Source organism: Sesamum indicum, linkage group LG2 (assembly GCF_026168435.1).
Source record: "Sesamum indicum cultivar Baizhima isolate 11 linkage group LG2, ASM2616843v1, whole genome shotgun sequence".
Classification (NCBI taxonomy): domain Eukaryota; kingdom Viridiplantae; phylum Streptophyta; class Magnoliopsida; order Lamiales; family Pedaliaceae; genus Sesamum; species Sesamum indicum.
In genome coordinates, this window is record NC_142658.1 from 11,454,299 (window position 1) to 11,466,478 (window position 12,180).

The 12,180-nt window shown below is 36.7% G+C and overlaps 1 protein-coding gene across 1 annotated transcript; it reads left to right on the plus strand.

The window, feature by feature from the left end:
• The first annotated feature begins 6,894 nt into the window (after positions 1 to 6,894).
• LOC105155492 (cytochrome P450 76T24-like) lies at positions 6,895 to 11,272 on the plus strand. Its single transcript, XM_088876469.1, has 2 exons — positions 6,895 to 7,834; positions 10,320 to 11,272. Exons 1-2 carry the CDS (start codon positions 6,944 to 6,946, stop codon positions 10,923 to 10,925), a joined length of 1,497 nt encoding a protein of 498 aa, XP_088732595.1. The 5' UTR covers positions 6,895 to 6,943; the 3' UTR covers positions 10,926 to 11,272.
• The last annotated feature ends 908 nt before the right edge of the window (positions 11,273 to 12,180 follow it).

The window sequence follows — 12,180 nt, forward strand, 5'->3', positions numbered from 1 at the left end:
AATAGAAAGAAATGTTTGTTTCTGATGGAATACAATCACTTGCAGCAGCTCAGTTGCAGCGGTCTGAAGCAGAGTTGCAGCAGTTTGAAGAAGATGAAGTTGAAGATGTTGCAGTTGAACTAATTGACGCAGGGTGAAAAGCACATTTTGGTAGAAACGTTTTTTTTGTAGTTGTTAGCAGATGCTTACATGTATATGTGACTCATTTATTCTTCTTGAAATTGGGCCATGTCATCTCCTAGTCAGTTAGTTAGTTAAGAAGCAGTTGTGTTAGTTCAATTGCTGTATTTACATACTGTTCATCGTCCTCATTCTTTGAACATACAGATTACAGAGAAATGAAAACTGACTCTATGGATCCCACTCGTTTCTTCTCGTATTTCTTCCTCTGCTTCATTTTTAACATGGTATCAGAGCCTTCGCTATGAAGGACTCTGCAAACTGAGATAGTTACATTGATTGATTGGAATAATGACACCGGAATATGGCGGATTCCTCCATGAATCTGAATAACAGAGCAGCTGCAGAGCAGCTGCAGAGGGAAGCCTTATACATACACCCTTCAGAAAACTCGAGCCTAGTGCTCTCTTCTTCTCCGTTCGATGGTAAGAATTTCTTACCATGGAGCTGCTCAGTTTACGTAGCGCTCGGCACAAAAATGAAGCTCGGCTTCATTGACAGAACTTTTTACAGACCAACAATTGACTCAGCCACATTCGAACAATGGAGGCGTGTGGATTTAATGGTAATGTCATGGATTTGGAATTCGATCTCGAAGGATATTGTTGAATCATTCATGTATGTATCGTCTTCGCGTGAACTATGCCTTGAAATCTAAGGTAGATATGGGCACAACAATGGCCCTATGGTATATCAGATTCAGCGTGAGTTAGTCACGATTTCACAACGAGATTCGTCATTAACGACTTATTTGACTAAACTGAAGAAAATCTGGAATGAGCTAATGTGTTTGGCACCGACACCGAAATGTACTGTGGAGGTTGCAGTTGTGGCGTCAACAAAGGCATAGCAGAAAGGGACGAGAACACTCAGCTAATGCAATTTCTAATGGGATTACATGAGAGCTTCAACAATGAAAGGAGTCAGATCCTTATGCAGGATCCATTACCAGACCTTGAACGAGCTTTCTCTACGATTTTTGTAGTGGAAAAACAACGAGCAGTACGCACAGATTTGGGAGACAGATCACGGTACATGGCTCATCAGTTAATGTTGAAAGATGGAAGAAAGGAACAGAGTGATAAATCTATCAGCAGAAAGAAGCCTTTTGTAGACAGAAGACGCTTAGTTTGTTCGCATTGTCGTAAGCCTGGGCACACACTTGACAGCTGTTTCAAATCCATGGGATACCGGAGTGGTATAAGACCATGCATGATGCAAAAAAGAAAGGAAATGGGAATCGCAATTTTGCAGCTACAGCAGTAGAAGAGAAAAGAAATAGCAGAGATGGCTCACCCACAAAGAACATGACAGAACTCATGAGTGATTTGATTAAGTTGCTGAAAGGGAATAATTTGCTTGCTGATCCCATTACCACTTATGTGAATTTTACGTGGCATGATGAAGAAAATTTTGCTGGTAATGTCCCTAACTCTCACGGAATTGATTTGAATTATTGGATTATTGACACCGGGGCTACCAACCACATATGTGGAAGCCTTGACCTCTTTCACTCTTATTCCAAACCTTTACAACCAAAAGCAATTCTTTTACCTGATAGAACAAAAAAAACTGGCCACATACATTGGCATTGTGCATTTGAATAAACATATCACTCTCACACAAGTTCTCTTCATTTCTTCGTTCTCTGTCAACTTACTATCTGTCAGTCATTTGTGCCGTAACAATAATTACAGATTTCAATTCTCTAAAGATGCTTGTTCTCTGCAGGACCAGGCAACTGATAGAATCCTAGTTGAAGGAATATTGATCAAGAATCTTTATGTTGTCAAACAACTCATTTTTCTCTTTATTGTCTTGTTCTATTTGTTGTAATTCAGCTGCGAATTCTAAGTCTCGATGTAATGGTTTAGCGTGGCATTTTAGACTAGGTCATGCTCCTATGAACATAATAAAACATATTCCTACCTTGCATTCAATTGATCTTGATTGTGATTCTCCTTGCGACGTATGCCACAAAGCTAAGCAAACTAGACTTCCTTTTCATCCTAGTTCATCCATTTCTGCAGCACCTTTCGACCTTGTCCATTTGGACGTGTGGGGGCCTTATAAAACATACACCATATCCAACTGTGCCTATGTGCTAACCATTCTTGATGACCATAGCCATTCCCTATGGACCTATCTCATTAACCACAAGTCACAGGTATTTTCTACCCTCAAATCCTTCCTTGCCATGGTACAAAATCAATTCCACAAATCTGTCAAAGTTCTTCGATCCGATAATGGGTCTGAATTCCTCAATAAAAATTGCTAGTCTTTGTCATGAATTAGGCATTATCCACCAAACATCTTGCACATATACGCCGCAACAAAATGGGTGTGTTGAACGCAAACATAGACATCTTTTGAATGTTGCTAGGCCCTCCTTTTCCAAGCCTCTTTACCTTTGAAGTTTTGGGGTGATTCTATTCTCACCACAACATATCTAATCAATCGAACACCTTCTCCAATTCTACACTGGAAGTCTCCTTTCGAACGTCTACATAAGTATCCTCCCACCTATGATCACCTTCGCACTTTCGGTTGTCTCTGCTACGCTACTGATGTCAGTCCCTCTAAATCAAAGTTTCATCCTAGAGCTATCGAATGCATCCTCTTAGGCTATGCCATGTCACAGAAAGCTTACAAATTATTTGATCTTGATAATGAAAATATCATGTTTTCAAGGGATGTTCAATTCTTTGAACACATCTTTCCTTTTTCAACCTTTGTTCCTACTCATGAAATGTGTCCACTACCTCTAGTTCCATCACATTCTGATATAATGCAACCTGCATCTTCCCATTCTTTTGATTTCTCACTTGTACCACCTAACATTCCTTCTGTTTCTACATCTTCACCATCTTCTGTAGGTTCACCTGCTTCCAATCCTGTTGCTACATTACCTTTAAGACGATCTTCTAGAGTTAGCCAGCGACCTTCGTGGCTGAATGATTTCATCTGTTCTACACATAATCCTCATTCATTGCATTCTCCTGCACCCGCATATTTGTCGTTTGTAGCCTCGTTGTCAATTTTGCAAGAACCCAAGTCTTTTTCAGATGCAGTTCAACATCAGGAATGGCGTGAGGCTATGGATACCGAGATACGAGCTTTGGAACAGAACCACACCTGGACAGTCACATCTTTAACATTTGGTAAACGTGCGATTGGATGTAAATGGGTGTTCAAAACTAAACTTCGGGCTGATGGTTCCATGGAGAGATATAAAGCACGCTTGGTGGCGAAAGGTTTTAACCAAATCGAGGGCGTGGATTACACCGACAGTTTTTCTCCCGTTGCTAAGAATGTCACAGTTCGAGTTTTTCTTGCGGTTGCCGCTGCTCATGGTTGGCCCATTCAACAACTGGACATTAACAATGCTTTTCTCATGGCTATTTGGAGGAGGACATTTATATGATTCCGCCCGAAGGGTATTCTATTGCTCCTGGTCTTGTGTGTAAATTGGAGTGATCTTTGTATGGCCTCAAGCAGGCCTCCCGTCAATGGAACGTCAAATTCACTCACAAGCTTAAGGCCTACGGCTTCCTTCAATCGGCTCACGATCATTGTTTGTTCATCAAGCAAACAGTCTCAGGTCCCATGGCACTGTTAGTTTATGTTGACGACATTCTCATTTCTGGCCCTTCTATGTCTGATATTCAGCAGGTCAAGCAACATCTTCATGAGCTCTTCACGATTAAAGATATTGGTACAGCTCGTTATTTCCTTGGTTTGGAGATTGCCCGTAGTTCCGACGGTCTTTTTGTGGCGCAGAACAAATATGTCTTGGATATCATACAAGATACAGGGCTATGTCACGCCAAGTCTACTTCCACCCCTCTTCCTCATGGTTTGAAACTTGTGGCTTCTTCTGGTGCTCTGCTTTCCAATCCTGATGCTTACCGACGTCTTGTTGGATGCCTTCTTTACCTGGGATTTACTCGTCCCGACATTTCTCACTTAGTGCAGCAACTTAGTCAGTTAATTAATCATCCTTGCGAGTCCCATTGGAAAGCTACCTTGCACGTCGTCCGTTATCTCAAGGATTGTCCCTCCAAAGGTCTGCTTTTTCCTTCTCAAAATTCATTTGCTCTGAAGCCTTATTGTGATGCTGATTGGGCGTCTTGCCCGGACTCTCGCCGCTCCCTTATTGGCTTCTACATTTTTTCGGGTGATGCTTTGGTCTCTTGGAAGACCAAGAAACAGTCCACGGTCTCTCGTTCTACGGCTGAAGCGGAGTATCGCAATTTGGCTACGACTGTGTGTGAACTACATTGCTTGTCCTTCATTCTAGCTTATCTATGTGCCTGTCGTTCTTCCCACTGATCTTTTTTGCGACAACAAAGCCGCCGTACACATTCTTGCGAACCCTGTTTTCCACGAGCGCACGAAGCATATTGAGTTGGTTGCCATTTGGTTCGTGATGCCTACAATGAGGGGTTTATTTCGCCTTCCTTTGTTCCTAGCTCCCTTCAATTGGCTGATGTCTTTACTAAAGTTTTGCCTTTGAAGTCGTTCTCTAACCAGATATCCAAGTTGGGCCTTGCTGTTTTCTCCCACAGTCCCACTTGTTGGGGGGCTGATGGAATACAATCACTTGCAGCAGCTCAGTTGCAGCGGTCTGAAGCAGAGTTGCAGCAGTTTGAAGAAGATGAAGTTGAAGATGTTGCAGTTAAACTAATTGACGCAGGGTGAAAAGCGCATTTTGGTAGAAACGTTTTGTTTGTAATTGTTAGCAGATGCTTACGTGTATATGTGACTCATTTATTCTTCTTGGAATTGGGCCATGTCATCTCCTAGTCAGTTAGTTAGTCAAGAAGCAGTTGTGTTAGTTCAATTGCTGTATTTACATACTGTTCATCATCCTCATTCTTTGAACATACAGATTACAGAGAAATGAAAACTGACTCCATAGATCCCACTCGTTGCTTCTCGTATTTCTTCCTCTGTTGCATGTTTAACAGTTTCAACCCAAAATAGTACCAAACAGAAAACAATAATCATGTATTGCAGCCTTCGATCTGAAAGAAAACAATAGCAAAAAGTTTGTCAATTCTTTTAGCAATGCCATGAAGCTCCTTTCACTTGTCAACTTCTCAAGAGAACCTTTGTAGGATAAACATCAAAACTCAACAAGTCCTGTGAAAATCCAGTTCTTTTAAGTTGGCTTTATCCTTTTTTAGGTATGAGCCTCAAGAGCAAGATTAATAACTAACTACTGTTAATTTTTTCAACCTATTCAAAAGTAATTAATTAAACAGCTAATAACTAACTACTATTAATCTTTTAAATCGATGCAACCACATTTACATATCAAGGGAGGAGGAATCCATATTGATTACCGTTTTGCAGTCCAACTCATGTCATGGAACATACCCGCCCAAAAGTACTGAGGAAGAAAATTAACAATGGCATCTAACTCTCTACCAAGCTGTAAGGATTTATCAGGGAACAACTAGTTTATAGTTCTATATAGACATTTTGAGTGTTATTTACTTACTAAGAAAGGGGCAAAAATGATATTAAATTTTTACTTTTAGGATACAACCATTTCACAATAAAACAACTTAATCCAGCTTTAATATTAATCTAGCTTTTCCCTCTGCCTTCTGCATGCAATACTGTAATAAAATAATGATTGAAAAACTCCACCTAAAAGAAAATGATCAAGAACCCATGTCCCCGTTCCAAAACATTACCATCCTATAAGCAGTTGTCTCCTCCTTTCTAGAATCAACTTATGGGTTACACTTGCCACAAAAGAAATCATAATTCATAAAAGATTAATGGACTGATTGATTTCTCTAACTAAATTGTAGTGTCAACAGGACCCAAAGTCCATCTATCGCCATATCTCCATCTTTTCTTTTTAAAGCCAGTTAATTTTAGAGTTTTGTACTTTCTGGCTCCAAATATGGACTTGGGCGTTTTAATACTAAGTTATGGGTAGGGATCTCGTCGAAACCCCACCATGGTATCAGCGATTTTATTTAAAAAAAAGAAAAAAAAAGCATTTGTTGCATATCATTTACTTTTATGTCCAAAAGTAGAATGAAACAGGTTTGTGGATGGGCGTGACATATACCACATAGAAGAGTCAATAAATACTTATCAAGTATGAATTATTACAACGGTACATATACATAGGCTCAAAATATACTTTTGGTCCGTAAATAAGGTTATTTGATATTTTTGTTTTTTATTATTTTTTAGATAGTATTTTAGTTCTGTATTTTTTTTTTATTTTTGCAGTTTAATCCTTTATTCGTCGAAGTTCATCGGTCTCGCTGGAAAAATACTTGTGTATCTCATGTGACTTTTTAATATTGGGGTTACTGTTTATAGTTTCATTTTTTTTTCTACCAGTTTTGTGATTTAATTTTTAGGAGTGTGTTTTAGTCCCGCATCTTCATAATTATTTGTTTTAGTCTCTTTTTTTTCCACCGGAGTTCATCCTTTTTGCCGGTGAATGTGAACTCTGTTGAAAAAAAGAAGTGAATTTCAAAAATTATAAAGATGTAGGAGCTAAATACTATCCTAAACAATTAAAAAACAAAATCGTCGAATAACTCAAATTATGGGATAAAAAATACATTTAATAAAAATATATATCAGGCTATCACGTGTTCGGAATCCTCACCTGCTTGTTTGTCTAATTAAACAATTAGTCATTATCGACAACGACAACCAATTTTTATTGTATAAATTGATCCAAACCAAAGAGAAAAACAGAGTGAGAGAAAGAGGAGCGGCGAAAATGGATTTGATAGCATCCTTCCTTCTACTCCTACTATCTCTCATTTGGGCATATTTCCATCTCCTGAACTCCAACTCCAGGCACAGGAGATCAGCCAAGCTTCCTCCGGGTCCTTACCCCTTTCCCATCATCGGAAGCATTCTCCAACTTGGCCAAAACCCCCACCAAAACTTTACCGAACTCTCCAAAACTTATGGCCCTTTAATGTATCTCAAGCTCGGCAGCGTAGACACAATCGTTGTGTCATCCCCAGAAATCACCAAGGAAATACTACAAACGCATGATCAAGCTTTTCCCCTCAGGATGACCACAGCCGCAACCCGAGCACTCGACCACCACACGGCGTCCGTGGCCTTCCTGCCCATGGGCAGCCAGTGGAGAAACCTGCGTAAAATATGTAAAGAACAGATGTTCTCGACCCAACCACTATACGCCAGCCAGGGACTACGCCAAGAGAAGCTGCAGAAACTGCTCCAATATGTCCAAGAATGCTGTGTTAATGGCCGAGCTGTGGATATTGGACAGGCTGCTTTTGTTACATCCCTTAACTTCATATCAAACACACTTTTCTCACTTGATTTTGCTGATTATAACACGGGTTCGTCTCAAGAACTCGAGGAAATAATCCACAGATTGATGAGAGTGTATTCCTGTCCTAATCTTGGAGATTATTTTGGGTTTCTGGGGTTGTTCGATCCGCAAGGAATCAAGCGGGAGGCGGAGTTTTGTATGGGGAAACTGCTTGCAAATTTTGATAGTATCATTGATCAAAGAGTGGAAGCTTCACGTAATTCTCAGGCAAGGAAAACTGATTTGCTGGAAGTGCTGTTGGAGATCAGCGAAGGAAATCAGGTGGAGTTGACCCGCAAAACCATGAAGCATTTACTGCTGGTTAGTACAATCCTTAAATTTTTTATTGCCCCAGGTGCTTGAGAAATAGACACTATAAATCAAATAGCAGTATATCTGCAGCTTACCCTACAAAAAAAGGAACTTTTTCAACGTTATAAATGGCTACTATTAAAAAATTTTGGTAAATCGAAATTATCTAATACGACTAAAGAAATTAGCATGAAAATTTAAATTTTAATTATAATTAATCAATATTTAACACAATCAGTAGTTAAAATATTTATCATAATTTTTAATTATATATACTCTTTTAGCTTCACTTATAGAAATGACTGATTAATAGCAATTGCACACCACCAATTAATTTATACGTCCCTCGATTTGTTTATTTTTATAATAATCATTAGTTATGATAAAAAGTACTCGTTCTTGTTTTAGTGATGACTTTGCTTGAGATTGGATTTGAAGACGAATATAATTATGAATTTTGCACCACCATGTAGAAGGACAAGAATTAAATATTTTGGTAGCTTTTTAGTATTTTTAGTTAACTAATTTACAAGAAAATTTATTTAATCAAATCATTAAATTTTCTGATAGAGAAAAGAACCCAATTAGCCATTTAAATAGTATAATTTCATTGTCATAGTCAACTCATGTTCCGGGTGGGCACAAACATCGCCGACGTATCTGCCAATTGTTTAAGATATATATATATATATATATAATGTTATGGAAAATAGAAAAAAAGTTAAAAGAAAAACAGTGTTTCGCTAATTTCGGAAAAAATCAAGTTAATTATAATTGTTATTTATTGATCCATATACAGTTATAGAAAAACTATATTTTCCATCTCCTATTTTAGAACATTATATACTTTTAGTCCCATTATTTATGAAAATATCAAAATTAGTCTCATATCCGGCAAAAAGATTAAGTCTATGTCTTTCGTCCAACTCCTATTATCTCCAAGCTAAAAACTTAACTGCCATGAGATTTTTGAGGGGAAAAATGCAAGCAACCCCCTTGTGATATCCCAAATGAGCAAATTACCCCTTTATGAAAAAACAAATATCGATTTACCTCTTTGTATTTTTTAAAAATACAACAATTTACCCTCATATGATTTTTAAAAAGGAGGTAAATTGCTTCATTTTAGAAAGTATAGGGGGATAAATTGCTATATTTTTTTCACAAGGGAGTGATGTGCTTATTTTCAATATCACAAGGGGCTAAATTGATATTTACCCGATTTTTGAGTGGCTTTTGCTGTCAAATTTCAGATAAAAGTTGAAAAGAGGACATAGAGATCTTTTGGAAATATGAGATTAACTTTAGAGTAAGTTACAATAATATTTCCTGAAATTTGGTATCATTACGAATACCTTCATGTTGGTTGAAAAAAATACTAATACCCCATTGATTTTAACGGCCATCTAACAATTAACTCAATCAGTTAGATTTCCATCAAATTTTATTGTGAATGGACCAAAATGTCCTTATAGATTAAAAATTATAATTTTATTTATTTTTTAAAATTTTATGATTTTTTAATGGACTAAGTATATAGTTTTTTTCATATGTCTTTATAAAAAATGTCTTTATATTATAGTAATTCTCATTTCATTAGTCAACTTATGTAGTAGTATTTTCTATTATTATGTAATATTTGTATTTAATTAATTGAATTTTGAATATGTATGTTGATGTGTATTAAGTCTTTTTCCTTCATTGACACTTAATTCTATCTTATGCTCTGGCTAGATAATTTAATTGTAGTGCCTTGTAAACAAGTTGACCAACAATTTGTTTAATTTTTCACTCAATTAACATAAAAGATTATTATATCATTAAATCAATTATCTTCAATTATGTATATAAATTGTTAATCAATTAATAACTAATAACAATTTACCAAACATTATACATTCTCAATGCTAATCAACACAACACCTTGTAATCTTGTAGCCTCAAATTTATCACTTGAATTAGATCCGGCTGCATCAAAACTCTTTTGTCAGGTGGGTTTTGTTAAATTTTTGTCAAAATAGATTTTAATTAGCTCAAATTGTGTATTTATAATATTTTGCTTCATGTTTATGGATTCTGTCTTTTATTTTGAAATGTGTTGTATTATTTATTTTACGCTGCACATAACTTTATGGAACCAAAAAAGTTTATTTTTAGGTTTAATGGTACCAAAATACTATGAAATATTGGAAAACTAATTTTTCCTTCTTTTTCTCAAACTCACTTGACTTTTCCTGTCAAAATTGCGGGGTTGACGGCCGTTAAGGCCCATGTGCACGGCACATGGGCTCTGCCATTAAGTTGGTACCAAAAATGCTTAGTTTTTGGTTTCATGGTACCAAAATCCGATATTGCAAAATTTGTGATACCAAAAACAAAACTGACCTTTTTTAATGTTACCAAAACACGATTTTGCCCAAAATTTTTCTTTGATCAAATTCAAATTCATAATTCAAAATGTACAGTAACTTGTTCTAAGTAAATTTGTTGTTAGGATTTATTTGTTGCAGGAGCGGACACAACATCAGTCACAGTGGAGTGGGCAATGACAGAACTTCTGCGGAATCCCCAGGTAATGTCAAAACTCAAAATGGAGATTCGAACTGTTGTTGGAGCAAACAAACAGGTTGAAGAATCAGACATTTCAAAGCTCCCATATCTACAAGCCGTGATCAAAGAATCCGTAAGATATCATCCTCCAGGCCCATTTCTGATGCGTCGCAAGGACGGAGATGATCTAGAAATCAAGAACTACGTCATACCCAAAAACGCCGTAATTCTCGTTAATTTATGGGCAATTGGTAGAGATCCAAGAATATGGCCGAACCCTGATTCATTTGAGCCTGAAAGATTTTTGAATGGACAAGTTGATTTCAAAGGGCACGACTTTGAATTGATCCCGTTTGGGGCAGGCAGGAGAATCTGTCCAGGGCTGCCACTAGCATATAGGATGGTTCACCTAACTGTGGCCTCTTTGATCCACAACTTTGATTGGGAACTTGAACCAGGAATCACACCACAAGATGTGGACTTAAATGAGAAGTTTGGCCTTTCACTGAAAAAGGCCATACCTCTCAAAGCTGTGCCGACCAAGCCATGATTGTTGCTGTTGATTGTTGATTCATAGAACATGCATGGATAGCCTATGATTAAAACTATTTATTTAAGTGCTTTTAATGAAGTGTGGCAATGTATAGCTTTAATGCGTTGATAAGTGATCCATATCACATGGATAGTCAACGATTTAAACTATTTATACAAGTACTTCAATAAAATGTCATAATGTATATATAGAATTATGGATGGGGGGGCCTTTACTTCTCAAAAGAAAGGGAAACTTATATTTTAGGTCTTGTAATTTTTGGTTATTAGTATTTTTGGTTCTGTAGCTTACTCTATTTTCATATTTAGTTCTTTTTTTCTTGTTTACGAATTTAGTCCTGAATATTTCACTTGGCCCAGCTGCATAAAAAATCATCCTCTGTGCCCAATCCATATGTTGTTAATCACCACAATGTGAATCATTACCCCCGACATGGGTAGCTGGGGTTTGCTCCTCCGGCACTGAAGGGACAGTCACAGCCTCAAAGTACTCCTGCACCCTCACCTCACCATGAGAAATCCAATTATAATATTATGGCATAAACTCTTGCATACACAAGTGATAACTGACATCGTCAGGTAGTTTTGAACTTTGTGTTTTTGAATTTTCGGAAAAGGCACCTAATTTTATCTCCATCCATATGTCCGCTGACCCTTTGCTCATTTTATGAAAATCTTACGCCCATCCTCAGACTCCAGTGTAAGACATACCCTCCCGGGAGGTTTTTATTATACATTCATCTCATCAATTCCCGTAACATGATGATATATACTATTGTATTCACACGTGTGTATATATATATATAATTTTTTAATTTGACGACTTACAAATTTATAAATATTACATACACTATTTAGGAGAATACATACAATTAACATGATATAAGATTAATAAAAAATTATAAAACTAAAATAAGTAAATTATAATTAATTTAATTAAACACAATAAAATATTAAATTAGTTTATCTGGTCAACCAACTTAAGTGATGATTGAGATTGTTTGTGGTTAGTAAGAATTTCTACAAAAAATTAATGAAATGAAATTACAACAACTTGTACATATATATAAGTTTTTGTGTAGCGGGTTTTGTAACGGCATTTGAAACTCATAAGATAACTGTTGAAAATTAGCCGTTAGAATATGAAGTTGTTATCTTGTAATACAATCATTTTTTATGTTTTTTCACGGTTTTTCCACTGCCATTGTAACGACTCCTTATTTCACCAAAAAGCCATTACAAAACCATAGCAA

What these genes read in the sequence shown, in the direction of transcription:
- LOC105155492 (XM_088876469.1), top strand. Translation starts at nt 6,944, where the DNA reads ATGGATTTGATAGCATCCTTCCTTCTACTCCTACTATCTCTCATTTGG. An exon ending in CCATGAAGCATTTACTGCTG is followed by an intron (nt 7,835 to 10,319) that starts GTTAGTACAATC and finishes ATTTGTTGTTAG; the next exon opens with GATTTATTTGTTGCAGGAGC.